Here is a 26,995-nt window from a genome sequence, read left to right on the forward strand (position 1 = left end):
TTGTACTAAAATCTTCTATGTAGACATGATTGAATAGTATGCTTAAACAGTAATGCATATATTTATACCTACATGGACTAAGCAGCATTAAGGACAGTTTCTTGCTTAGGTTAATTACTAGCAGTTTTACATATTATCATCAAATAAGAAATCATTTAGTTTCACATAGCTCTTAAACAAAAAATTAAGCTAGTCTAACCTAACAGATGTGACTAATGAAATTGAAAGCACTGTGGAAATGATAAGTTTGCTGCATGACATTTATGTTGACACTGCAATCAACTACACATTAGGAAATTCATAAATGTAATGTCCTTCTATTTGAGGGCATCTGACAGTCAGCAATAGCTGGGTTTCCCATTGCTAGAAGCAACTTTGGAATGGGAGCAATTCTAAGATTAACCATATATATCACTACCTTATTCAGAATCAACGTCTTCCATTTAAAAATATGTCAATACAACATCTCCTGTGCTTACTGTAGTATATCACTGTAAAGCATTTTTAAAAATTTGTTCAGTTTTAACCAGAACCCTGATTACACTTCTCAAGTCTAAATTTCTCTGTATGCCACAGCTGTTAACAATTTTATTATTGCAAAGCTGGAAAGGGGAAGAATATGGCTGACTGCATACTTTCTGGCTCATGCATTTGAAAGATGTTCTGTAGAGTCTTTCAGAATAGGAGTTTAAGAAGCCTGTCTTGCTTAATCTGTTTAAGTGTACAAGATTAATTTACAGTAATGCTATTCAGAAGGGAAAGTACACGTAATGCAGCAAACAGATGCTGTCCAGGGTCCCACTGTACTCTGCTTGCACATGAAAAACAAAGGCAGTCCTCACTCAGAAGATGATGTAATCCCACAGGAGTATACTTTCTAGCTTTTCTAAGAAAAAAAATAGTTACATACCTGATATAAATAATCCTCAAATACAAAATAGTAGTCATCATTGCTTGCTGTCAGCTTTACATCCTGCAATCAAAACATGCAGCAGTTTGAAGCCAAAAACCTCCTTTCAGATTCCCATAGAAGCTCAACACAGCAGTAGATAACACTGTTTCACCATTGAATCATGAAAGAGCTGTAGTTAAGCATATACTCCACATTTTAAAATTAAAAATGCTATATTAACTTGACGATTAGAATATTCAGAATTGAAACTCCAAATGGATGCACTCAGACCCCAGTGCTTTCTTCCTCGCAAAACCAGTTATTCCTTCAAATGAAATTACCATTGCTATACAACTTAATAGCTCAACTCAAACAAATATCCTACACAAGAGTCAACACAGGCTCAAGGAGAGAGTTAACAATAACAAATCCACACTAATTATTCTTACGCTATTTAAAACCAAACCATCTAACATTTTCTTTGTTAAAAAACAAGATATATAAATCACTTAAGCACTGTTTAGTGAATCACTTACTTTGTAAATCAGGCTGTCCACTAAAAGGTCGTGCTGAATCACATTTGACTTAAGCTGTTCATAATACAAGATATCCTAAAATTAAAACATTATCATAATCAGTCTGAGACATAATTTTAATTTATATTTAAACAAATTAAGCCAATTTTTAACAATTTAAAATTTTTTAAAAAATCAAGAAAAATGATAAGCATTTATTCAGCTGAAAACCCCACTACACAATTTGCGAAGCATTCTATCACTATTTAGTCTAGCTTATTCCCTAAGAAATGAGGCAGATATTTGAGACTTTATAAAATGACATCCCCTTTGGATAATCACTAAAATGAGAATGAAGAAACTAATTCAAACCAATGATCAGTATCTTCCAACCTTTGGGTCTCTATTGCTAAAACCTTTTCAATGCTCAAAATAATTATGTTGTTTTGTTGTTGTTGTTGTTTTTCTTTGTTACCCTCTATTTTCATGCCCCTCTTCATTACTAGGTTGCCGTATCTTCTAGCATTAATGAGTTGTTGCAAATATTTGATACCAATCTAATATGACTCTCTAAATAGTATAATTAGGAAAAGATAAAATTGTAACTATATTTTAAGTATCTTGTGAAAAATACAAAGAAGTCAGACCTTTTTTAAAACTCCAGTCATTTCCTGAATGTCTACAGAACACATACAAGGATAAAATGATGGGGCAGTATTAAAGCAAACACTTCTCTGCTTTTGCTTAGTCTACCCCTTTCTTCTTAGAAAGAGCTTGCAAAGGAAACACAAAATTAAACATCGCACTATCATCATGTAAGTCTTAAAACCCTAAATACCTCTCTGTCATTATTCCTACAATTGAATAACAAATTCAGATTGAATACCACAGTTTCAAATTGATTTGGAATAAATTTATAAACTAAATCAACAGTCCGAACGTTCCACTCCTCTTCATAAAAATGTTTTTATTTCAGTGTGTCTCTACAGGCACCACATGAATGGTTGTATATTCCATACATTATGTATATTACATAATATTTACTGCCAATTTCTTTGCAAAAAAAGGTAAGTCTGGAGTAAGGATTTAAAGAACAAATGGGAAGTAAGATCAAATTTTGAGAGGGAGCGAATGGAAAAAAGTTAAGAGAAGGCCAGGGAACATTGTAACTGTTCTTTGTATTGATCCAAAACCAAGAAGTGGTGAATATCATACACTTAGAAATTATTAGAATTAATACATTATTAGACAGTTAAGTCGGAATGAGAACAATAGCTTTATTTATTAAATACTGGTAACTAACACAGGGAAAATATTTACATTTTTCTTTCTGAGAAATAAAAAAGGGGATGTATAAGTAGTGCGCTATTGGACACAAATATTTACTGAATGTAAATTAATTGCCATATGAATGTATCACTCTGTTCTTAAGAGCTACAGAGAACTACTCTAATGTTCCAGTTACAATTTTAAAGCATCAATACCGTAGTCTAATTAGGTGTAACACTGCCAAATGAATAATGTCTGGAGGTTTTTTTGCCATCTCAAGTGACTGTATATATTAGAATAGAAGCAGCTAATTAAAAATAGCAAACCTCTTCTTTTTCATATTAAGCAGACTGCATGTTTAACTGTTTCTGTTGTACATGGAAATAGTCCTGTGTAACAAATGACACAATGAAACTCATGGCTACAAGAGCACTGGCTAATGCAATGACCTATTTATTGAAACTTGGGAAATAAATTCTAATAACCTCAAGGTTTCCTGTTATCATTTCCTCGGTTTTAGATCCCTAAAACTGCCTGGAAGAAGGCGGGTCACACGGTGGCTCCAAGCCACAAGTTGACGTTATCACTAGTCCAGGATTTTGTACTAAACTTTTCCTTCCTGAATTAGGAAGCCATTCAATTATGTTTTACATTTGCTTACAGGAGCCCCTGCTAGCTTCAGTGCAGCTTTGTTTATGGCATCATACTGAACTGTAATTGTTATTTTATTAATCTCTAAAATATTTACTAGCTTCCTATGCCTCAATTCAACTGCATTATTAATTGAAGTGCAAAGAATCATGTTAATTGCAAGTATAAATTGCAGTTTAGTGTAGCCAGTGAACAGTATCTTCCATGGGAGAAAAACAGAAAAGCACTGAAACAAATTTAAATGAAACAGGTTTAATTAGAACAGAGTATTTGCTATTTGTTAATCCAGAATGACACATGTATTTAAAACATTTTGAAAAAATTCTTTTTGTTTTAGCAAAGGAATCAGTAAAGCTGAAATGTAGAGACTTCCCATTTCTCACCCTTCAGATTACTTGTGTACTGATTTTAAAAACCAATCTACCTATTAGAATATAGGGCAAATATTGCCTGAGTTAGAACAAAGATATAATCACTTAGCTTTAGCCAGCAGGATGTACAATTTTTGAAATATGCATCCTTCCCAATTTTCCTCCATTAATTTGGTTTATTTAGTGTAAATATTTCAACCAGTTAAAAAAATGGTAAGAAAAAGCAACCTGATGGACATTGTCTTAAAAGGGAGAACAACTGCACTCAGATTCTTCAGCAACTTGCAGAAACTGAATGGAAGTTCTTTATAATTCAGTTGAATATTCAGTATGATTTTAAACAAAAAGCTAAATAGTTCATCACTTTTTAGTTTTTCATAAAGACTAATTTCTCCTTTGCTCTTACAAAAACTCACTATGCCAACTTGGTCATTTCTCAGAAAGTAAGACACCACTTGCTGTTGTTGTTATAATTTCAGCAAACACAACTCAAAACACTACCCTGAAGAAACGAATAGCAAATTTACATTGCAAATATTTGCAGAGTAAAATAGCACTTAAATATAACAGTTAAATAATTTACTAAAAAGACTAGAAGGCCAAGCTGTCTACCTGAGCTAAAACTCATGAGAAAAAGTTTGGGAAACAAATCAGAAACTATTAAAAAGAGATTTGCAATACAAAACCCATCATAACCATTCTAGGAATAGTTTACTCATTGCATTAATTTTCTCTTAAATTGTGATTTTTGTGATGCAAAACAAAAACAGGGCTTGGGAATCACTCTGGTTTTATAGACATGGCTTGACCACAAGATCTTGCCCATGCCTCTTAGTAAGACAAGAAGCTGCGATTCATTAATAAATGTATTCCTTATACCCAAATCATAAACAAGATTGGTCACAGATTTGCTTTCGAGCCACATGACCCTTTTGCTAAGTGACTAGTTTTCCTTACACAGTGAAAAATATTTTTAAGAGCTTCTCTCAGGCTTCAAAAAAGATTCAAGTCCTCTTTTACTACTTTTTGGTTGCATTTCTTCCTCCAGATGAGATAATTGACTATTACTAAGTTTCAGGAGTGTCCAAAAATGTTGTAGGTTTCTTAGCCTAAAATGTTTTGATTTATAAAACCAAAATCTCACCATCTTCATCTGATTCAACCTTTCTTCTCCGTCTGCCAAATCTTAATATAATCTTTATTTTTTTAAAATGTGTTGCATTTTTATATAGACCACAGCTGTCCTCAAAAATAATATGTATTTTTTTATACTGCACATTCAAAACATACTCATCTTTCCAAGTTGAAAGGATTGCAGTGCCCAGACCTTTTGACTTTACAAAGCCATACACCAAACCTTCCACCCAAAATACTCATATCGTATCAACCCGAGCGCATAAGGAAAAGGCAGCACTGAAAGTAGCTCAGAAGCAAGAGAGAGCAGATCTTTCAGCAGTACCCAGCAAAGCTAGTTTAAGCAGAATCTGGTGATTCACCTCCTCTGAAAGGAAGGTTTGATTACTCAGCAGCCTCTGTGCCAGCACAGGCCACCTGTGGCCAGTATGAAATCCCTGGCACAGGAGCTGCACTCTCACTGCTGAGTCGCAGGCAGGTCATGATGCATTTTCAGGTTACTCTTGTCATTTGATTACACTGTCTACACTTGTCTCTCAAACCTAATACAAGAAATGAGTGGGTGAAGCACAGAAATAGGAATATGAAGAAAGATTGACATTTGGGAGTCTAGAAAGGAGACACTAAGACTTATGAGAATTGGATGAAGCCTAAAGAACAACAACCAGCATTAATTAGATGAGCTGTAGATTTTGGAACAGAGGTATCAGAAACAGATACAAAATAAAAATCTAAACAGATTACGTGAAGAGATAACAGACAAAACAGCTAAAGAAAGTCCCTCCTGGTAAATCCTGGAAGAGGATCCAAAACTTAATCTCCTTTGGCTAGACACCTGTGAAATATGCTTGTAACATACATCCTTCTCCAGTCAAAGATGATGACAGTCCATTGCTGCTACTGGTTTCTCAGCTGGCTGAACAGTGCAATGGGCACCTTCAGCTACAGATCCTAATCTAAATGACTCTACTGATAAGGCATAGAGTTACATCACGCTCCATTATGAACTTACCACCTGACCTATTTATTAAGTTTTTTAACTTAGGATATTACATTCAGTAAAATCTATACTAAAGCATTACTAATTTCTGCATGCTGGAATTTTCAGAATTAAGATTGATTTTCAACCTATTAACTTAAAAAAATAGAGGAAAAAAGCCTATAAGATAATGAACAAATTTTGTTTTCAAGCACTGCTTGAATAGCATGCAGTGAATAAACAATAAGGTAACACACGAAAAAGAAGGAAAAAAATATTAAACTGATTATCAGTAAGTGTGCACCGTCCATTTTGTGTAATCAATGAGGCAGAGATCCCACAGGAAAAACTGTGATTTTGTGATTCAAGAGCATACAATAAAATATAAAAATATATACAGCAAATTGGACTGTTTGCACAGACAATATTAACTGTGACACGGTTCAGCTTTCCAATGTTTGACTTTGCAACCTTAAAAATGCTATTTTAACAGAGTTTCTCTAACATGTAACATTAAAAATGAAAACTAATAAACAATTCCTTGCCAGGAAATGTGTTTACACTTTTCTAAATAATCCTGCATATAGAGTTTACAGTTTATCATTTTTACGATTACGATGTTAGATTACTAGCATCATCCATTGCTTGGCTGTATATTAGCTTTATATAGAGGCTGAATTTTACTGAATAACATTTTCCAAACAACTATATTAGATGCTAACACACACAACGCTGCCCATACCAAACTTTCAATAATATGTCGATGAGAACGTATTAGCTGCCCTGACATCAGTGTCCACATGGATCCCTACAATAAGTTGGAGCTGAATTACTGTTACACAGTAAAGGCACATACATAGGCACTTGTGATCAAACAGCTAATGTACTGTTTTCTAGCTTACCTAACAGTAACTTGAGCTAATAACCTCACAGGAGAGACCAACCTTTTGAGAAGGTCTAAAATATTCCGACTTCATGCATAGTATAAACACATATCAAAGCCAACTATAAACTAGAGTTAACTTGTAAAGGACCTAACAGTGTGGCTGACAAATATATGAACAGACACAAATATCTTGTTCCTCTTTAAAAAAAGGTAGCTGTTGAAAATTGTCTATGTGACGATGTGTGTCTATGTGTCTATTGATTTTAACAAAACTATTTCTGTAACAACTCATGCTTCATATGAACATAAAAGGAAATATTTTCTCATTTTTCCAAATACTATCTTGACTCTCAGTCATCGAAACAGAATACCTGCCTTTTTTATTCAATTATTTTGTTTTCCACATTAAGATAGAGCATTCAGCATTTAACAAAATAAAAATAGATGCAACATAACCAACATTATATTTACACCTCTAATATTCCTGCTCTCATAACGATCTCTAAAATCCAAGCTGTCCCAATAACTTCAATTTAATCTAGTGTTGAGTATATTAAGTAAGATGTAAAATATTTTGTTATTATTCCAACAGCTTTCTTCTGCAGAAAATTCAATCTTTTATTTACTAGAAATAAAAGTCTATTTTATTTTTTCAAAAAGGAATAAACTAAGTAATTCTAATACCAGACCAAAGAACTTCAACTCCTTAGATAAGCTGTGAACGAACAAGATTCACATTTGTTTTTATGGACAAGATCTTATGATTGTACTATGTAGTTACCAAGAAATGCCCCAGTATGACAAGAAAATGGCTACCTCCTCAAAGGACATGAAGTACTGTAAAATTCTCACATTTATGAGCAAATTTGCATGTATACATGTTATTTGTTATTGCAATGAAAGCCCTGCATCCAAGTATTCACAATTCTGCAAAGATTTAAATAGGGATTTAACTTTTTATGGTATGTTAGATATAATAAATACAGCATGTCTTCTGATACTGCAGAAGATCTTATTGTTGAGTACCTGAGTCAAACATAATGTACTATGAAAAACGGGTGATGTACAAGGCAATATTAAAACAATTCACATCTTACTAGTTCCTTTTAATGTGTTTTTGATTGTACATATGTAGACTATCTGCAATAATATACAAAGTAATTTACAAGACATGTACATGAAATATGATGACAGATTCAAATAGCCAGGAAAAAGGTATAGCATGTCTTCTTTTTCTAAAACTTAGCAAAGATAAGAGAGGTTCAGCCTTCTTTCCAGGGCTTTTTTCTCATCTCCTTCCAAAAAAGTCAGCAACACACAGGAAAACCTCAGGAGCTAGCCAGATGAACTGAGTAGTTTTTCTACAGTATTTTGCCCATGTACCTGTTAAAAAATTAGGGAAGAACCTAAAAGATTTCACCATAGCACAGAGTTTTTTTACAGGCATGTGTCTATTCTCATAAAATGTTTATCAGTTTCTGTGACAACTCAATGAAGCATTTCTGTTTTGGAAGAAGATCACTAGAAGATATGTGCTGCATTTCTGTGTTTTCATCTAGTCTTTGTATTTTACTCTCACTTTGCTCCTTACCTCTGGCTGGTTAGAAATATTAAGAATGAGGGCCCACAGATCAGCTCGCAGTGCTGTTGGACATCCCTGACGAACATATTGTTGAGCTGCTGCACTATCTTGCTCTGCTAAAACTGTAAGAAACAAAGCAGAAAATGAATTGATGTAGTTTAAGATGTCCAAAGTTTATCAAATTATCAAGTACTTTAATTTTTAACTTTACAAACTGGTTTATCATGCTGTAAGCAATAGTCAATGGGAAAATATCTAAAAGGTCTGGTTTCCACAACACATTTTTGAAGCAGTTCCCTGGGAAACAAGGCAACTGATGTTAATAAGCAAGGCTGTACTACTTTCTGTAAGAAGATAGCACTTAGCATGTATCCTTAGGATGTATCTATGGCTGTATCAAGGATAGTTGCAGCTAGTGGGCTAGTATCAAGCAGAACAAGCAGCTGTATATAGCCACAAAATACTACTGTTTAACTATGAGTGGTATTTCAGTTCAAATAGCAGATCAACACTCATTCTGGTTTGGGTTTTTTTGTGTTTTTGTTTTATTTCTTTTTTTTTGTGGGGTTTTTTTTGGGGGGGTGGGGGGCTGGGGGTTGTTTGTTTTGTTGGTTTGTTTGGGTTTTTTGTATTCCCTGTTTTCGTGTGAACTGTATCAATATCTTCACAGATAACTGTGGGGCAAGATTTTTCCATTTCAGAGTCTAGTGTCATGTTCTCTCATTATTGGTCCACATACTCTAGAGAAAAAAGACTTTCTCAAAATATGTTGTTGTTTCTTCAGATTGACATAAAACAATATTGTTGACAGGTTTGCCTAGATGTGTCATTCCTATGAGGCTTTAGGCTACCCTGTCACATCCTGAATACAGTACTGCACGTACCTTAAAGCAGATTATCTCATTCCTTATTTCAATCTACAAAATTGAAAAACAATTATCTTTAGCTATCCTAATCTGGTAGAAGTGTTGTTTCCTGTCAAGGTTATGTGATTAGCTGCACCCTGAAATGTCTTTCACAACAGAGAGACAGGAGAATATTTCTGTGAGATTACCTAGACATTATATAGGTGTTGTTCTGGTACTCAGAAGTTTCCACAAATCGCTATCCTCTGATTTTTCTGAAGTCTCTCAAAAACTGTTTGCTTTTCTAAATTTTACTAAACTCGATATTCACAATATCTGTCCTGACATGACTTAGAAGAATGAAGTTTGGAATTATAAATCTATTTAAGTGACTCCTTTGTCCTTAAATACTGAATAGACCAGTCTGCTGATCTCTAACACAGATGGTGTGTAATCCTTTTTCCTAAATGAAGAGGGCGAAAAGAAAACCACTCCTACATTTCCCACAAAACTTCAGACTGCGATTCATCTCAGTGTCCATGAGTGTTCCCTTTATTGTTTCTTACTGAGACGCAAAATATTTAAAAGTAGTTTTGCTGTATACAACATTGGTTCTACTAAATACAATTAAGAAAATTGCTTGGACTTGGCAATACATCTAATATAAAAGCAAAATCAATACACCAGTGGCAACCAAAGTCATAACCAACACCCAACAGAGCATGGAGTTGGATTCCCACTGAATGAACTGAGATTTTAGTTTATGGTCAAGACTCTTAACTGACATTTTTAGATAATTTTGTGTCTCTGTATATAGGAAAAACTAAGACAATCTCTGTAACAGAGGCTGCTCTACACAGACAAGAGACAAAGAGTAAGAATTACATTGTGGAGCTGAACGACTGGCTCAGGAAGTCTGGATGGGGAATTTATTTGGAAGAACAGGAAAAGAACTGAGAGATAGGCAGTACCCAAATGAGTTGCTCTTGGATCAGAAGACAGATGATGAGGGATAGAAGGAGGATCGCAAAAGGAAAAGCAAGCAAGAAAGGTCACTATTTTGTTACTGTAACAAAAGAATAGGATGAAGAATTTTTGGGACACTATCCTCTGTATTTTTTTCTTTGATGGTGATGATGTTTACCAGGTAACACAAGAGACATTATGGAGCAGATTTTGACGTATTCCAAACATTCCTTGTATGTTTCTTCTACAAGCAAACTTGAGCTAATAAATCATTATTTCTTTTATCTTTCCCTTTGTTTTGTAGGTTATTTCTCAACCTACAAAAAACCACAGAACTTCTTCGGAAAAAGCAGTATACAGAAACAAACGAGTGAATTTTGCATGGTGGCCTAGTATTGCAATACTTAGCAAGTCCTGCAAGTGCAAATAACCATTAAAAATCTCTGTTCTGACGCACAGGCATAAACCCCATTACACTAATGAGAACTGTGTGAGCAGAGAAAGGAGTCCAGAGTCTTTTGATTTCAAAATGAAATTCAGTAGTGGAATAAGTTGCCACCAAAATCTTATGTCTGTATGCTTCCTATTTAATTTTTAATGAAATCACTACAGAACTGTTTATCTGGTAGCTAGTGGTAGACTGTAAATGCTTGCTTTTCTGTCTCTGCCTAAATTACAATGGTATTACTGACTGTCTCTGTCTACATTTCTATGGTATTACTGACTATGATTTGCACTAGTCTGTCTAAATTATTAAAATTCTAAAAGGTATACGTAATTGAGATAGAAATTTACTATACGCATTCCTAACTACTCACAGTTTATTTCAGATGAAAAGAGATCCATACCTTTCTGTCCAACACGTACATGTTCATTTTCAAAGAACTCTAGAAAATAAATAGAAAAAAATAGCAAAAATTAAACAGAAAAAAAATATATTCTAGCTAGTAATGTATTGTATATTTTTACTACACAACACTACATTCGGCTGACTTGTACTGCTAATGTCACTAAAATTAACCTGCATGAGCATCAATTTCTTTTTCAGAAAGTAAGAAAAAATAATACTACAGATTTTTTTCTGATCTGAAGGACACAAACACTGAAGTAGCACTGTACTGCATGAACCTTGACTTTCAGTTAGGTATGCTTCAATTTAAAAAGAAACATCACTTGATCCTACAATGTTTTCCACTTTCATATGGAAGACCATTTTAAAACCTGTTTCTGCAGGACTAAATGCATACATGGAAAAACAACAGAAATTATGCACTATTTAAGCAACTAAATATTAATGTTTGGATATTTTCTCTAATTTTTTCTCAAAGACAGTAATTTAAAAAAAGTTTGTATATATGCCTGTTAGTTGGCTTGATATTTATTGATATTTTCTGTATTTTTGGAGACAGGCAATTCTGTTCTCTAGATCCTGAAGTGTTCAAACACACTGAAATCAACATATTTTTCAACTTAAGGTGATGATTTTAAATCTTCTTCAAATCTGACCCTTCATATTTGCAATGTTTTCTATTACTAGCTGTACTTTACTAAGAAAATAACTACAGTCATAGTTACAGAAAAAAATGTTTATGGTTCATTATGGAAAAACTACACAGATTACTTGATAATAAGTAGTCAGCTCATTAGTGTTCCATTTAAATGACTGAAGCACAGCATTAGCTAACCAGGAGGTACTTGTGCGGAATCATCTATACCCAGCTGTCCTATATTTAAGCCCAGCTCACTGAAGTCTTCTTTCTGAAAAGAAATAAAACCATAAAACAGTAATTAGCAACGTTTAATTCTCCAAATCACTGGAGATATCTCCTGAAAGGCTTAATGCAAATATTTTCTAAACCAAACATAGTTATTTTGAATGCATACAAATGAAATATGTGCTCAGGTTTTTAAAGAGAAGAATCTGACATAAATTCTTACTCTGGTTTTCATTATAGGCCCCAGTTTTCGAGTCAACTATGAGCAACACCTGGATGTAATAAAGTGGTGAATGAAAGATCAGGTTAAGGATCTCTATTTCCCAGTTCTTTTCTAACCCAGGTGCAAGTTTTTCTACCAGCATAAAATCCTCAAGAGCCTTATCAGTGAAGCATTAAGAAGAGCTCTCCTGTTTTCCAATTATAATACTAATACCCAAGCATTTCATTTCATTTACAAGGGGATTGATTTAAAATTACTTTGCAAAGAAAATCAGAACCTAACTGACTGTCAGGTTACTGATCTTGTACAGCATCAAATAAAACTGTAGAATTAAGATATACTACATATTTGAAGTTTCTTGTACAGAAAAAAAAAAAAATGAGTAAGTCAATAATATGTACAGAAGTGTATTTTAGTTTTGGCACAAATAAAACTTGTGCGGCATAAAATGAAAACTTTTCTACTGGCAAATAAATGTTTATGTTTTATTTCTCATTAAAATGTATTTTTATAAAACTTTTAATGCTCTGTGTTTTAACTACGTATTTAGATGGATTTTCACTTTCAAAAGGAGAAACTTATGATACCAATATTCTTATTGTTTAGCATCTAATTCATCAGCAAAGCAAAATAATTCTTACAAAAACCTCTTGTTAGAAAAAATATACTTACCAGTTCTGGAATATCTTTAACTTTTAGAGGAACCTGAATTAGCCCCAGGTGATTTCTGAAACTAAGCTGTTCTCCATTTTCATAATTTGGGTTTCGAAGGTTCATCAGTACCTTAAAAATGGTAGTTTTTGTCATTCCTTGCATATATTCAGAAATTTACATTCAGACCTCTTCTTAATATCATGAGTATTACGAACAGTACATTCAGTATAAAATCATTTGTTGTAACTGTTATATATGTAGGCCCTAATTTTCAAATTATATCTCAACATTTTTGAAGTCAAAAAGGAGACACTTTTTTAAAGAAGCAAACATATTCCACTTCAAAAAGCAAGCTCATATTATGAAATAAAAAAGCAGAAATAATTTTTGATATATGGGATTACGTGCTGGCTATATAGTAATGTCTTGACTGAAATTCAATTCTTTATCAAAGCTATAGGAACACCAAAAGTATATTTCTAATAGCTACAGTATCCAGGATATTCTTCAGTATTACTTTTTCAGAAAGAATTTTTACCCACATTCTTACACTGGTGATCTTACATAGCTTTCAATTGAAGTGCTACATAATTTGCTGCTAAAATAATATCTTGCTAAATAATAATACACCAAAATATCTTCTTTCATTTAGGAAAGGAAAAAAAAATTACAGAATTGAAAACCTAAAGTAAAGATAGAATTGAAGGGACAAGGAAACATGTCAAGATATATAAAGGAATTTACAGTCTCTTACATACTGGTATTCCATGGGTATAGATTTTGATATAATGTTGAGCTGGCAAGGATTCTAAGATAAGTTTCCACCTCTTGTTAAATTCTTCCACAACATCCTACCTCTACTATTCTCAGACTTGGAAGTATTATAATACCATATGACCTCACTGTCAGATTTGTAAATTAAAAGATAATGTAAGAAACCGCAAACTCTGGAAAGAAAACAGTATAAAAGAAAAACAGAGTGACCATGAAGGTCACTGGATAAGGCTAAAATGAAGATGGATTTGTTTATAGGTTCAAGAATAAATATACAACTCAACTGTCTCTACAATGATAGAAAACAGAATAAATTAAACATTTCCAATACTACTAACTGAACAAGAGGAACTCTTTAAAAATGTAATAAAATGGACAGAAATTTTACTGTTGGATTCAGAAATGCATGCACAATTCATAACCATGAAACAATTTACATTTAAGTCAGAAATACTGCAAATCTCCCCTGCCACTACAAAAGACATTCCACTAAACTTGCACTGAATCACATTGCAATATTAATGCATTAATTCTGACTGACAATTCAGTGTTAGACTTCTAAGTTTTATTCTGTAAATGAGGAGGCCATCTTAATTCTAGAATTCTACACTGTTGTTATACTATAAACGCAGGAGTAATTACATTGACATAGTCCTAAAATTACATTCAGCCCTTTGAAGGCAACTGTGAGGCTGATGTGGCCCCTGGTGAAAATTAGTTGGACAACCTTGCTCTAGACGGTTTGTTTCCCTGTATAATGCAGAGGATATACAGATACCGATTTTTAAAATTTTACTTTCAGTCACATTTTAATCCAAAATCTCCTACTGTGTCACCATTAAGGTCACTGTCATCAACAATGTTTACTATTCTTGGCATAGCTGGTAAAGGAACTTCTGTTATACTAAGAGGTCCTGTGCTTGAACCATACAAAATGAGGAGTAATACTGTCATTTCTGACTTTTAAAGATTCAGCAGTCACTTTTTTTTTAATGGTTTGGTTTGATTGCAGACAAAAGCCTCCAAATTCCACACAGTTCTGTTTCATGTTTGATTTTTCACAGTCTTCATAGATGACCTACAATTTCAACTGCATTCATTTATCAGTTCAATGCATTGCAGCTTAAAATGTAAAATTATTTATTAAATCAGCTGGAGAATTGCCCTCAAAGAAAAAAGTTAGCTCCAAACTGTTCTTTGAAGAAAGAGTTTATCACAAGTACACTTTAAAACTGCAGTTTAAAAAAAAAAAAAAAAAAAAAAGACACAATAGGATTGCATTTTGTAAAAATATGGAGTCATCACAAACATGCCAATTTTCACCTGCTATAAAAGAGAAGTTGTTTAAAATACACTTTTAGCAGCTGTTTTTCCCACTTCACATTAAAGACTATAATGGATGCAAGTCAATAGCTGAGTCATTGTTTCATGAACACTTACCTCGAGAAAATCTTTAGGAGCATAAACAGGCCGGAAGAGACTTAGATCTGAAATTAGATTTCAATGATTTTATGTTAAAACCAAGAGATGTAAAAAAAAAGTAATTTTCCCATACCTATAACACAATCTAGCAATTTCAATAACATACTAAAGCAAAGATGAAAATAACATCACAGGCACCATGGCTACAACCACCACATGTTCTCTGAGATTATGCTACTGTTAGTTTTGTAAACCCCAAGTACATGAACAGTAGTCACAGGAAGTTTTTACTTATTCCACATAAGTCTTTAGATTGAACGATTCTCAGACATGGAAGAGACCTGAGCTTAATTATCCATAGTTCTGAACATTTTCTTTCTATTAGCTTGATCTTACACTAAGAGGAGCTGTGCCCTAGCTGTGTGAATCTCCAAAGCCCTGGAATGAGGAGTATTATAATATACCCTCTCAGTGATAACTCACAGTTAGTACAATAACTTGAAACAAAATAACAATGAAATGAATATATACTTCTTTATACAGGATGACACATTACCACTGAGAAAAAAAGACTGAAATAGGTTTACTTTGAATTGATCACATAAATCTGTGACTGATAAATAAGATGTATATGCTATTTTTCTATGTACAGAAATGTAATGCACATAAATTTAGTTGACCTTACCTGGCTCATCAGTTCCCATTTCATTCCATTTATTAAGTAGTTCTTTCTGTTCATTTACAGGCCTCTGAAAGGCACAAAAAAGTAACTCTTATTTTTGACAGAATGAGTTAAAACATGCCTATTTCAAATACATAAATTAATGTAACACTTTAAAAAATAGATTGCAACAGCAACACAAACTTATTTTGCTTACAAATTATACCCAGCCTGAAGGTAGATTTGATTGTAGAAAGTCCAAGTTCCAGTTCAAGGAAAAAAGGAGCCCATTAAATAGTTCCATGCATTCACTAATGAATTTTAGGTTATTTAGTAGTTGGTTTCGTATTACTCAAGTTCTACTGCACCTTCCATAGAGCTGTTGGACTTTGTCATCAAATTCCTGTCCCTGGCACAGTCACGAATAGCAAACACAGCTGCATCCTTTATCTCATATGATGAACCACAGTGGTTCTCCTACCTTTCATAGACATATAACAGGAGAAAGATAAAATCCAAAACATTCTAACATTATTGCTCAATTCCGTGATCTTTAAAATTAAAGCCTCTAAATTAATAAAAAACAAACAAAACAAAATAGAGGAGAATTAATGACAGAATCAGCAATGTACCAGCATCTCTCTCTCCTAGAGGACCAGTTCAACTGTGGCTTTCTCCAGCACACAAAGTGTATCTATATAGTGCACAGGCTAAGCAGCTAGAAGTTACACAGCTGAGTCTGCACACAAAAATGCTCTATTAAGAGCAATGAACATAGTAATTAGCTTTTCAACATGCTGCTCCCTCAATAGGATAATTACTGCAACAGCAAAGAGGAAGATCTACCTATACACTTCATCTTCTCCCAAGTTGAGCTGACGCACACATTTCCACTATCCCTGAAAATTATTCTGTATTAAAATCATTTAGATAGTGGCCTTGCAGCTCTTGATAACCAAGTGCAAAATAAACATTACAAGTGTGCAAGATGAGGTTTAATGTCCAGAAATGTATGTTTGGCAACAGAGAGTTAATAACACATTACCTTCTGTGCTAGTGGGATATCGAGTTCTGTGCACATGCTGTTTAGACTTTTTAGAATTCGCTTCTCCCAGTTTCCCTAAAACACACACAAAAAATAAATTATATGGAATTTCTTTTTCCTCCAATTGCATTTATCATATAATAACAAGCAGCTTTTTAAAGTCATATATAAGAAAGGATAGCAAGAGTCATGGACAAACATCTGCAAAAATGTTAAGAAAATGTTTACATGCTTAAGTGGAAACAATAAAGCAAAGAGATTGCACCATTTACATCACAATAAAGAACAAGAAAAATGAGTTATTTATATTTCAGATGTCCAAAAAGTGTATATTTCACCATTACTTATTTTTGACATATGTCTAATGATCAAGCTTCCTTATCAACATTTAACAAATTTTTCAAATTATTATATGCAGGGCAATCAACTGTGTCCAGAGAATGCCTTCTCCACTTCATGACCTAAAGAGAGTACAAGTCTTTCTCCACAAAAGGTGTTTCTTAGAAGTTTTCAGAAGTTAAAAAATTATAAATTTGTAATTCTGCTATGCTCAAAAAGATAGTTCTTCTAAAATAATGCTCAGGAAACAGTTCTCTAATTGAAGAGAAAAACAGAAGTATACAATACCTCAGTAGCAAGCGGACAGCTTAAAGAGCAATCAGATTCTTCCCACTATTGCATTAGACTTCAAACTTACCATATGGTGCCTAATCCGTGGATAATTCCTCTGAAGTTAATGCCAACTAGTATTGACTTCCTTGTCAACTGATTTAGGATTATGCTTCTGTGATTACAGCAGCACTGGTGGGGTTTATATTTAATTTAGTTTTCTGTGGATGATGAATCAGGCCTTGATCAAATGAATGTGAAGACTCCTCTTAATGTCATTTAGTTCTATTTATTACTTGTAATTTGCTCTAGACACAAATTCTACAACAGTTAGTGACTGTCTATTCCCTTGTTCCTCAAAGTTCCAACCAAAAGAAGCTGAAGCTTATTAGACAGGAAGCAAATGAAGGGAAAGGCAGATATCCAAATGTGCTGTTAAAAAAATAAAACGTGTCTCTTGTCTATAATTGTTTCATTTTAGCTTCCATTTACAAGATCCTCTCATGACTCTTTCCATCAAGTGAAACAGCTATCTTCCACCAGAAATTTATTCTCATGATCATGTCATCCCTTCACCTTCTCTTGCATAAGTAAAATAATTTGAGTTTTGACCGTAAGGAATGTTTTCCAAATGGCAGTATTTTCAATAATGTTCTGTATAATATTTTTATTATTATATTCAAATGCCTTTCAAATGCTGTAGTTACACAATACCATGCCACAAAACAGCTATTCTCTTGTGGAGGGGTTGTGCAGAGCATTTCCAGTACCCTATTTTGCTAAGTGTAGTTTTGTTGCTAGAAGAAATGACAAGTGAGAAAGCACGAACACTACTAAGCCATATAGGACAAGAAAGTGGAAATAAAGAGAAAATACAGAGGTCTTAGTAGCAGTTTAAATCAAAAAGTGAAATCACCAAGATAAAAATTAAGGGGGGGAAGCGGAGAAAGAAGGCCAAAAGAAAAAAAGAAAAAAAGCAGAGATGTGCTCCAAGATATAAAAGCTACAGAAGAAGCAGAGAGGAGTCAGATGGTAGCTTTGCAAGGCCAATAACCAGCTTATTCCAAGGAGTGATGGAGGCCAGTACTCTTGGTATGACTGACAACTGCCAGTAAAAACATTAACCCACTTATGTGGTTGAGGATGCAACATGTAAGTAATAGATCACTTCCAGATACTCATAGACTGTGCCATAATGCAGCCTTTAAGACTCTGCCCAGTAAAATATGTCCAAATAAAAGCAACCAAGTCAAAACAGAAGTGAGGACTACACAGCCTCTCCAAGCCAAACACCCTCCCCTCTCCCTGGGACAGCAGAGTCACCTCCAGTGAGCAGAAACAGAAAGCAGTGTCCTCAACTGAAATAAATCTGGTAGGACAGTTTGTGAATTCATTAAATTGATGGGAATAATACATTTTCCAAGATGATTCCACCAATTTCATGAAGAAATTTAACACTAAGAAAACACGTTGCTCACGTCACCTCTCACGGAAGGGGAAAAGGGTGTTTGCTCAGGGGCTAGCAAGGCTGATTGACAGGGCTCTAAACTAAGACTGGAAAGGGGAAGGCAGCAGTACCAGGCCAGTCAGTGATGAGCAGTGGGATGGCACACCAAAGATTGAGGAGATGCTTGGCAGCAAGGTTTCTCAGACTGTGCCATGAGGTGAAGGGCACAATCAACAGCACTGAAGTGCTTCTACACTTATGTGCGCAGCATGAGGAAAAAGCAAGATGACCTAGAAGCCTTGGCCTGGTCATCTCAGGGATATAATATAATTGGCATTAGAGGAACCTGGTAGGATGAATCCTGTGACTGGTGTGTCATGGTGGATAGCCACAGGCTATTCAGAAGGGACAGGCAGGGTAGGAGAGGTGGGGGGTGGCACCGTATGTAGCAGAGGGGCTGGAGTGCATAGAGCTGGTGATGGCAAAGTTGAGAGCCTCTGGGTAAGGATTAAGGGTCAGACAAATAAAGCAGATGTCATCATGGGTGTCTACTACAGGCCACCCGGCCAGGATGACAACACTGATGAGTTATTCTTTAAGGAACTAAGCGAAGCCTCCAAATCATCTGCCCTTGTCCTTATGGGGGACTTCAACTTGCCAGATGTCAACTGGGAGTATCAGACAGCTGGCACGAACAGGTCCAGCAGATTCCTAAAGCATCTGGAAGATAAATTCTTGGTGCAGGTGCTAAGGGAACTGACCAGAAAACATGCCTTCCTAGACACCTTCCTAGATTTGATTGTCACTAACAGAGAGGGTCTCGTGGGAGAAGTGGTGACTGGTGGCTTCCTTGGCCACAGAGACCATGAAGCAGTCAGGTTCAAGATCTTTGCTAATGGGAGGAAAACTACCAGCAAGACCTTAACCCTAGATATGAGGAGAGCAGACTTCAAGCTGCTCAGAGAAGTACTTAGTAAGATTCCCTTGGAAAAAGCTTTTGAAGGCATTGGGGTCCAACAGTGTTGGTCATCTTTTAATACCACCTACTAAAAGCAGAAGAATAGGCAATTCCAAAATGCCAAAAATCTAGCAGGTGAGGCAAAAAGCCAGCCAGTTGAGAAGGGATCTTCTTGAAATACAGTGAAAAAAGAAATTACATGGTCAGTGGAAGCATGTCAGGCAACATGGGAGGACTACAGAGATGCTGCTTGCCATTGTAGGGAGGAAATTTGTGCTGCCAAAGCTCAATTAGAACTGAAGCTGGCCAGTATTGTGAAGGACAATAAAAAAGGCTTCTTAAACTATATTAATGGCAAAAGGGAAACTAGAAGTAACCTTGGGCCATTACTTGATGAGCATGGTCACCTTATTAACAGGAACATAGACAAAGCTGAGACATTTACTGCTTTCTTCACCTCGCTATTCAACACCGATGATGCACTTAGGGGCCCCCATAACCCTGGGCTGGAAAACTGTGGCTGCAAGAGCGATAAACTCCCAACCAATCTGGAATTTGTATGGAATTTGCTACTCCAGCTAGATCCCTACAAGATGATGGGGCCTGATGGGATTCATCCAAGGGTGCTTAAAGTGCTGGCTGACATCATAACAAGACTACTCTCTGTGATTTTTCAACACTTTTGGGAAACTGGAGAGGTCTCGTAAGACTGGAAGCTGACAAACACTGTCCCAACCAACAAGTAGGGCCACAGGGATGACCCTGGCAACTACAGACCTGTCAGCGTCACTTCTGTGCCTGGCAAAATCATGGAGAATATTGTTCTGGGAGGGTTCCACAGGGATCCATCTTAGGGCCAGTGCTCTTCAATGTCTTTATAAATGAGTTAGACTCAGGACTTGAGGGATTGCTTAGTAAGTTTGCTGATGACACAAAAGTGAGAGAAGCTGTTGACATTCTGAAGGGCAGAAAGTGCCTGCAGAGGGATCCGGACAAATTGGAGAACTGAGCAATCACCAGCCACATGAAGTTTAACAAGGGCAAGTGCCAGATTTGGCACCTGGGACACGGCCACCTTGGCTGTACATACACACTGAGGGATGAGATGCTGGAAAGCAGCTCTGCAGAGAGGAATCTGAGGGTTCTGGTCGATGGCAAGTTGAACATGAGCCAACATTGTGCCCTGGCAGCCAAGAGGACCAACTGTGTCCTGGGTGCATCAAGCACAGCATTGCCAGCTGGGTGAGGGAGGTGACTGTCCCGCTCTGCTCTGCACTGGTGCGGCCTCACCTGGAGCACTGTGTGCAGCTCTGGGTGCCACAGGATAAAAAAGATATTAAGCTACTGGAGAGTGTCCAGAAGAGGGCTATAAAGTTGGTGAAGGGTTTGGAGAGGAAGTGGTATGAGGAGCAGCTGAAGTCACTTGGTTTGTTCAGCCTGAAGAAGAGAAGACTAGGAGGAGACCTCATCATGGTCTACAGCTTCCTCACAAGGGGAGAAGGAGGGACAGGTGCCAAACTCGTCTCTTCAGTGACCAGTGACAGAACCTGAGGGAATGGCAGGAAGATGTACCAGGGGAGGTTTAGGTTGGACATCAGGTTTTTCACCCAGAGGGTGGTGGAGCACTGGAACAGGCTCCCCAGGGAGGTGTCACGGCCCCAAATCTGACAGTGTTCAAGAAGAAACTGTACAATGCCCTCAGACACATGGTGTGAACTGTGGGGTTGTCATATGCAGGGATAGGAGTTGGACTCAATGATTCTTGTGGGTGAGTCTCTTCCAACTCAGGACATTCTACGATTCTAAGGTTCTATGATTGCTATGGTTACAGTGATAATCTTCAGTAAAACAGTTTAGACTAAGGAACACAGCAGTGCAATTTGCAAACAATTCCAAACATGACTATTACAAATCAGATTTATCTTATCCTGTAGCAAAGCCATTTATAAACTTTCACTGCAGTTAAATGAAACAGGGTAGACAAATAAACTAAAGAGAAATATGTCACAAATGCATAAACTAGCCAGGATTAGTTACTCTTTTTCCACAAGAATGAATCCTAAAATTCTTTCTTCTACAAGACTAGATGGAAATGTGATTCTTTCAGAGGGTACCTAATAAAACCTACTCTGTGGGTACAATTCAAGGTATCTGAACACAGATTTCATTTGGTACATTTTCTCAAATCAAAACCTGTAAATTTCAAAAAGAAGAGCAATATAGAAACAATGTTGGTAATGCACTCATTTTGATGCTCATGAACTTTTCATTTGGTCTCTGATATGAGGCATAACTTAATCTAGGATACAAGAAGCCAAATCAATACACAATCTAAAAGATACTGAATATCCCCTACCACAACTTCTGTAACAAGAAACAGAAATTTTTTCAGGAATAACAAAAATGTTACCAAATTTCTTTTTACTTGAATACTTTTCAGAGAAAATATGATTTTTCTTTATCAACTATTCAAGAACTCACGTCCATCTTCTCAAAGAGATTTATAAACTAGGAAAGCTGAACTGACTATTGTTTTAAGCAGATCACTAGCAGCCACAGCATTAGAATATGCTGTATTGTCATTTCAAGTTTTTCAAAGTCCACCAGTCTTTTTCAAGAAAGAAAATAAATAATCGAGCTGGTTTTTGTCCTTTATGGATTATTTAACTCTTCTGGGAGAAATTAGGGTATGGATAGGAACATCTCTGTGTAGAAAGTTCCTAGTACCCACACTCCTATTTAAATCAACTGTAATATTAGTCATATTTTAAATTGCACTGAGGCATGCTTTAGCTTGTAACTATAAACCTACAGGTCAGAGTGCTTTTTTCGATTGTGTGTCTGTACAGCGTGTACAATATGGAGAATCTGGTCTTGGCTGGGTGAAAAAACCTACCAGAATATCAATAACAAATATAACAATGTATTTCAAGGTAAGTTTTTAATCAGGTGTGTTCTTTATGTATGGACTTTCTTCAAATTGCAAGATCTGAAAATGAGCAAAGAGGAACACAGGAAAATTTAAGTACTGGGAGGAAGGATTTGCTTTAGTAAAGCTCCACTTCAGCAAGACCATCACAGATTTGACTAGAAGCATAGAGGTAAAGATTCTAATGAAAAAAGGGACAAACAGATTAAAAAAAAACAAAAACAAAACCAAAACAACAACAACAACAACAATAACCAGTTATGGTCTTCTATATTCTCGAAAGTCTGAAGTACAGCCCACCAGGGAACAATTTATCTTTTCAGGTCTCTGTGTTTTTAGACAACCAGTTGATGCTACTCAAGAAGAACACACTGAATCATGATTAAGATTTCCTGAAGTAACGGATCAGAATTCTCATTTTTGTGAATGTACTCCAGTACTCAAGTTTTAAGAACTGCCCGACCTTCAGAAGGGTATACTGTATCACAAAAGATCACCCAGAGTTATCTTTCTGACTGCACAAATTTCAGATGAACCTATCATTTTTTTCATTGGAGACCAATTTAGAGGTAATGGAAAGAAGATCAAGCAAAAATAAGCATTATTAACTCAAACAACATGGGTCCTCCAGACCCAGCAGAGTTTCTCAGTCTCCTTGAAGATGGCTGGTTAACGTTGCCTTGCTCTGGAAACCACCGGAGTGAAACCAAGCAACCGTTATGTGTGATGGATCCGGCTTTCCTGGAGATGGCTGAACATCTGTCTGCCCATGGGAAGTAGTGAATTAATTCCTAATTTGCTTTGCTAGCATGTGTAGCTTTTGCTTTACCTATTGAACTGTCTTTATTTGGTTTTATCAAAAATTTTCTCACTTTTGCCCTTCCAATTCTCTCCCCCATTCCGCTGCAGGGGCATGAGCAAGTGGCTCAGCTGCCTACCAGGGTTAACCCACCCCAAAGGACATGGATGCCTAATACTCTTCAAAACAGGGCTATGAAATTGTGAAACTAGCAAAAACAGGGCTTCTTCTACTCATTCCTAAACTATCAGAAAAACAGTCCTTCCCATATAGAGCTAAAAATATTGCTTACTCTAAGTATGGTAAACACTTCTATAAAATAATAACCAATGAAACTGGTTTAAGACAAACACACACACAGATACATCTCTGTGGGTTTTGCATTAGTAAACTGATGAGTGATTATTTTCAGGCAGTAAATTGTGGCATTATATTTCACACCACAGAAGAAAAATTGTTTAATACAATCTTTGTCTTCAAATGCTAAAGATTCAAACTCAGGACAGGAAGAAAAGCTTTACTGGAATAAGCAACAATATGATTTAAAAAGTAACACAATTTGTCAAATACCTTGTAAAAGAACACTGCAATATATTTCTAAGCACGGCTGAGATCAATACAATTTTATCCTTACCTCAGATATTTTGGTCAGATCATATTCTTCAAGCATTTTTTTTTCACCTTTTTACGTGGACTTTTTTATTTATTTCAAATAGCACATATTGGTGAAAAAACAAAACCAACAAATCAAAACTCTCTTTTTTCCTGACTCTAAAAATTCTCATTTAATTTTTTACAGTCCAGTTTCTCTTATTCTCCTTCAATATGCCTTAAGGTTCTTAGCTCTATACTTTTCATCTTCCTTTCATATTTCTAAGTACTAAATATATCTCTTCTTCCTGAAGATCTCACTATCTCTGCAGCCTGTTTTCATTCATTGTGAAACTGCCTGCCTGTGTCTCTTCAAAACGACATTTTTGTAACTTAAGTGAAATGACCTATAGCTACGCTTTTTCTTCTCTCCAACAAAATGAAATTATCCTCCTTGGCATATTTCCCATTGTCTCTATTCTAAAATATTCACCTGCCTGACTATATCCTACTTCTTTCATAATTGGAGAATTACTTGAGCATTTTTTGCATGTATTTAAGATGTCACATATACAACATTATTAACAACTGCGATGCAATTAGGAATTTGTGTTTTTCCTACAGTATAATACCTAGAAATTATACAATAACATTATACAGAGTAAATGTCAAACAGTCAAGTCAAAGATCTCATATTAGCAGTAAAACCAACCTGTGCTTTCCTCATATAAGCTAATGGTTCTTTCATATGCTCAGGCGGTGCTGCAGGATGACAGGGCGAAGGAAACCTTTAAGAAAGTATCGTAGGTTTTAAATGGTCAGATTTCTATTATGCTTAATTAATTTTGTCTTTGTAAACCTAAACATAACTTCTTCTATGAGAGCACTAGTAAAACCACTGTGTATGTCGATCAAAACTAAGAATAAACATAGTTTTTAGAAGTATTTCCTCCTCATCCTTTCCTATGGACATAAACAATACAAAGGTATGTAAGTATTAGTAACATTTCAACATGAGTTCTTCTTCTACTAAAAGTAATACTCTATAATAATTTCACATATTTGTAAAATAAAATCAAATAATTCTATGAACAAATCAGGTATTTTAAAAGTGTATCCTCCTCTTCACATCATATCATCTTTATGACTCCCTGGAACTTTTACTATCCAGGATATTATATATATTTTTAAAGACTATATTTTTGGAAGATTTCCTTTCAAAAACCAATAGTGAACATGTACATGTACAAAGCAACTAAAACTTTGTGGTATTGACCTCAGCAAAGTTGAATATCCATTCATAAACTGCATTAGGCCAAAATACAAAAGCTGGAACAAAAATTAAAAAACAAAACCAAACCAAAACACTAATTTGTCTGCCAGTAGTGCAGACAATTTCCAATGAATTATTGTCAAACTCTTTATTCCATTTAATCTTAACTGTCTTGAATTTCTTTCAGGAAACCAAATTTACACAAAGCTTCTCTCGTTATCCTGAATTGTCTTTGGTTTAAATGTATTCAGTCAGTTCGTATCATGCAATTTTGCAAAACCCTCCCCAAATTTCTTCCCATTTTTAACTGACAAGATCATTCTTTTATTTGCTGCTAATTTGTTCTGGACAATTCTATGCCCATGTGTAAAATGGAATCAACACTAACAGATTTCAGCAATGCCATTTCCTGGCTTTTCCACAATGGTCATGAAATCATGGTATTCTTACTTAATCTCAATTTTCCAGGGCTAATTTCATTATTTTGCAGCTTATTTCTGTGAAGTCAAAGAAAGTATAAGCATTAGTCTAAGAGACAGGTAAATACTTTTCCCTTGAAAGGTAGAATGAACATGAATCCTTACTAACAGATACCTTTAGAAGTATTTTGCTGAAATACTACTAAGACACATTCTTCAAAACTGCTAACAAGCTTGTTTAAATTAGCAGAAATAGATACGCATACACATTTCTTATTATATAGTTGCATTTATGGTTACATCTGTTACAAAGCTCACCTTTCCACCTTGTCAGAATGTAACAGCAGTTTATGATTCCCAGAAGTCTAATCCAAAGTTCACAGAACAATTATAAAATGGGAATTTCACAAATTTCAGTGTTTTTATAACCATATCCCAAGCATGATGAGCACTAATCTGCTAGATCTAGAGATCCAAAACCTTAAAGATTCTTTTTAACAATTAATTAAAAAAATATGTGTGATACTGTCATAAACATCTGAAATTCATTTGCAACAACTAACTCAGCTACACAAGAATTATATTATGACTGTTGGTCCTTTGGAAGTAAAACAACAAAGAAATTACTGATGTAACTAAAAAACTTGGTGATATTTGTTTCATCCATTCTTGAAAATGTAGTTGAGTCCAGTATTTCATGAGGATGAAAAGAAATAATGGCACTCTAAAAACAGAAACAAAGCAGGTACCCTTGGTATGACAGATCTTGGAGAATAGTAACACATCATACACCTACATATACAAATGAATCAGAATACAAATCCTGTAAGCAGAATTATTAAATAAAAATACTAAATAAACTCACACATTGAGTTCACTATAAACAGCATTCTGAAGCTTCTTTTCCCAACCTGTTAAAATAAAATATCCAGAAGACTACTTTAGGAATTAATACTAATGGAACATGAATCAGAGTTTGCTTTGCAGTCACTAGTTTTCTGTCCTGTCTCAATTCATGTCTACCTAGCAGACAAACAGGAAGAGATGAAGAAACTTTAATCTAATTAATATAGGAAAAACTGCAAGAAAAATTGCAAGTTGAGACCTGTTTAAAGGTTCAACATCCTTTATTTCCATCTACTGCTCAACTAATTACAACATAGTTTTGATTAGATATTATATGCTATTTTTTAAAGCTATCATATTACTAAAACAACTACAAATACTATTAGACACAGTTTTCCTGATTATTATAAATTTTATATCACTTATAATCAAATCTTCACATTATAGTTGCATAGCCTACATCTTCCAATGGAAAGTGGAAATTTAACTAAGGGTAAAATTTTCAAAAGCACCTCTGTGAACATTAATTTCCATTTTCAG

The 26,995-nt window shown here is 35.1% G+C and overlaps 1 protein-coding gene across 2 annotated transcripts in view; it reads right to left on the bottom strand.

Moving 5' to 3' along the window:
* Nucleotides 1-26,995, bottom strand: part of TBC1D19 (TBC1 domain family member 19) — a gene marked incomplete at both ends in the record, with an annotated part of 49,051 nt that overhangs the window by 12,122 nt on the left and 9,934 nt on the right. Inside the window, 11 exons of one of the 2 annotated variants that reach the window (XM_080344396.1) lie at nucleotides 911-973; nucleotides 1,429-1,503; nucleotides 8,289-8,401; nucleotides 10,939-10,977; nucleotides 11,776-11,848; nucleotides 12,701-12,811; nucleotides 14,897-14,943; nucleotides 15,564-15,627; nucleotides 16,585-16,659; nucleotides 24,630-24,705; nucleotides 26,475-26,520. In XM_080344396.1, coding sequence (XP_080200522.1) covers nucleotides 911-973; nucleotides 1,429-1,503; nucleotides 8,289-8,401; nucleotides 10,939-10,977; nucleotides 11,776-11,848; nucleotides 12,701-12,811; nucleotides 14,897-14,943; nucleotides 15,564-15,627; nucleotides 16,585-16,659; nucleotides 24,630-24,705; nucleotides 26,475-26,520 — 782 coding nt within the window. The remainder of the gene's footprint in view (nucleotides 1-910; nucleotides 974-1,428; nucleotides 1,504-8,288; nucleotides 8,402-10,938; nucleotides 10,978-11,775; nucleotides 11,849-12,700; nucleotides 12,812-14,896; nucleotides 14,944-15,563; nucleotides 15,628-16,584; nucleotides 16,660-24,629; nucleotides 24,706-26,474; nucleotides 26,521-26,995) is intronic. The other variant, XM_080344397.1, reaches the window with a different exon arrangement.

This window comes from Nesoenas mayeri (genome assembly GCF_963082525.1).
Source record: "Nesoenas mayeri genome assembly, chromosome: 4".
NCBI lineage: Eukaryota > Metazoa > Chordata > Aves > Columbiformes > Columbidae > Nesoenas > Nesoenas mayeri.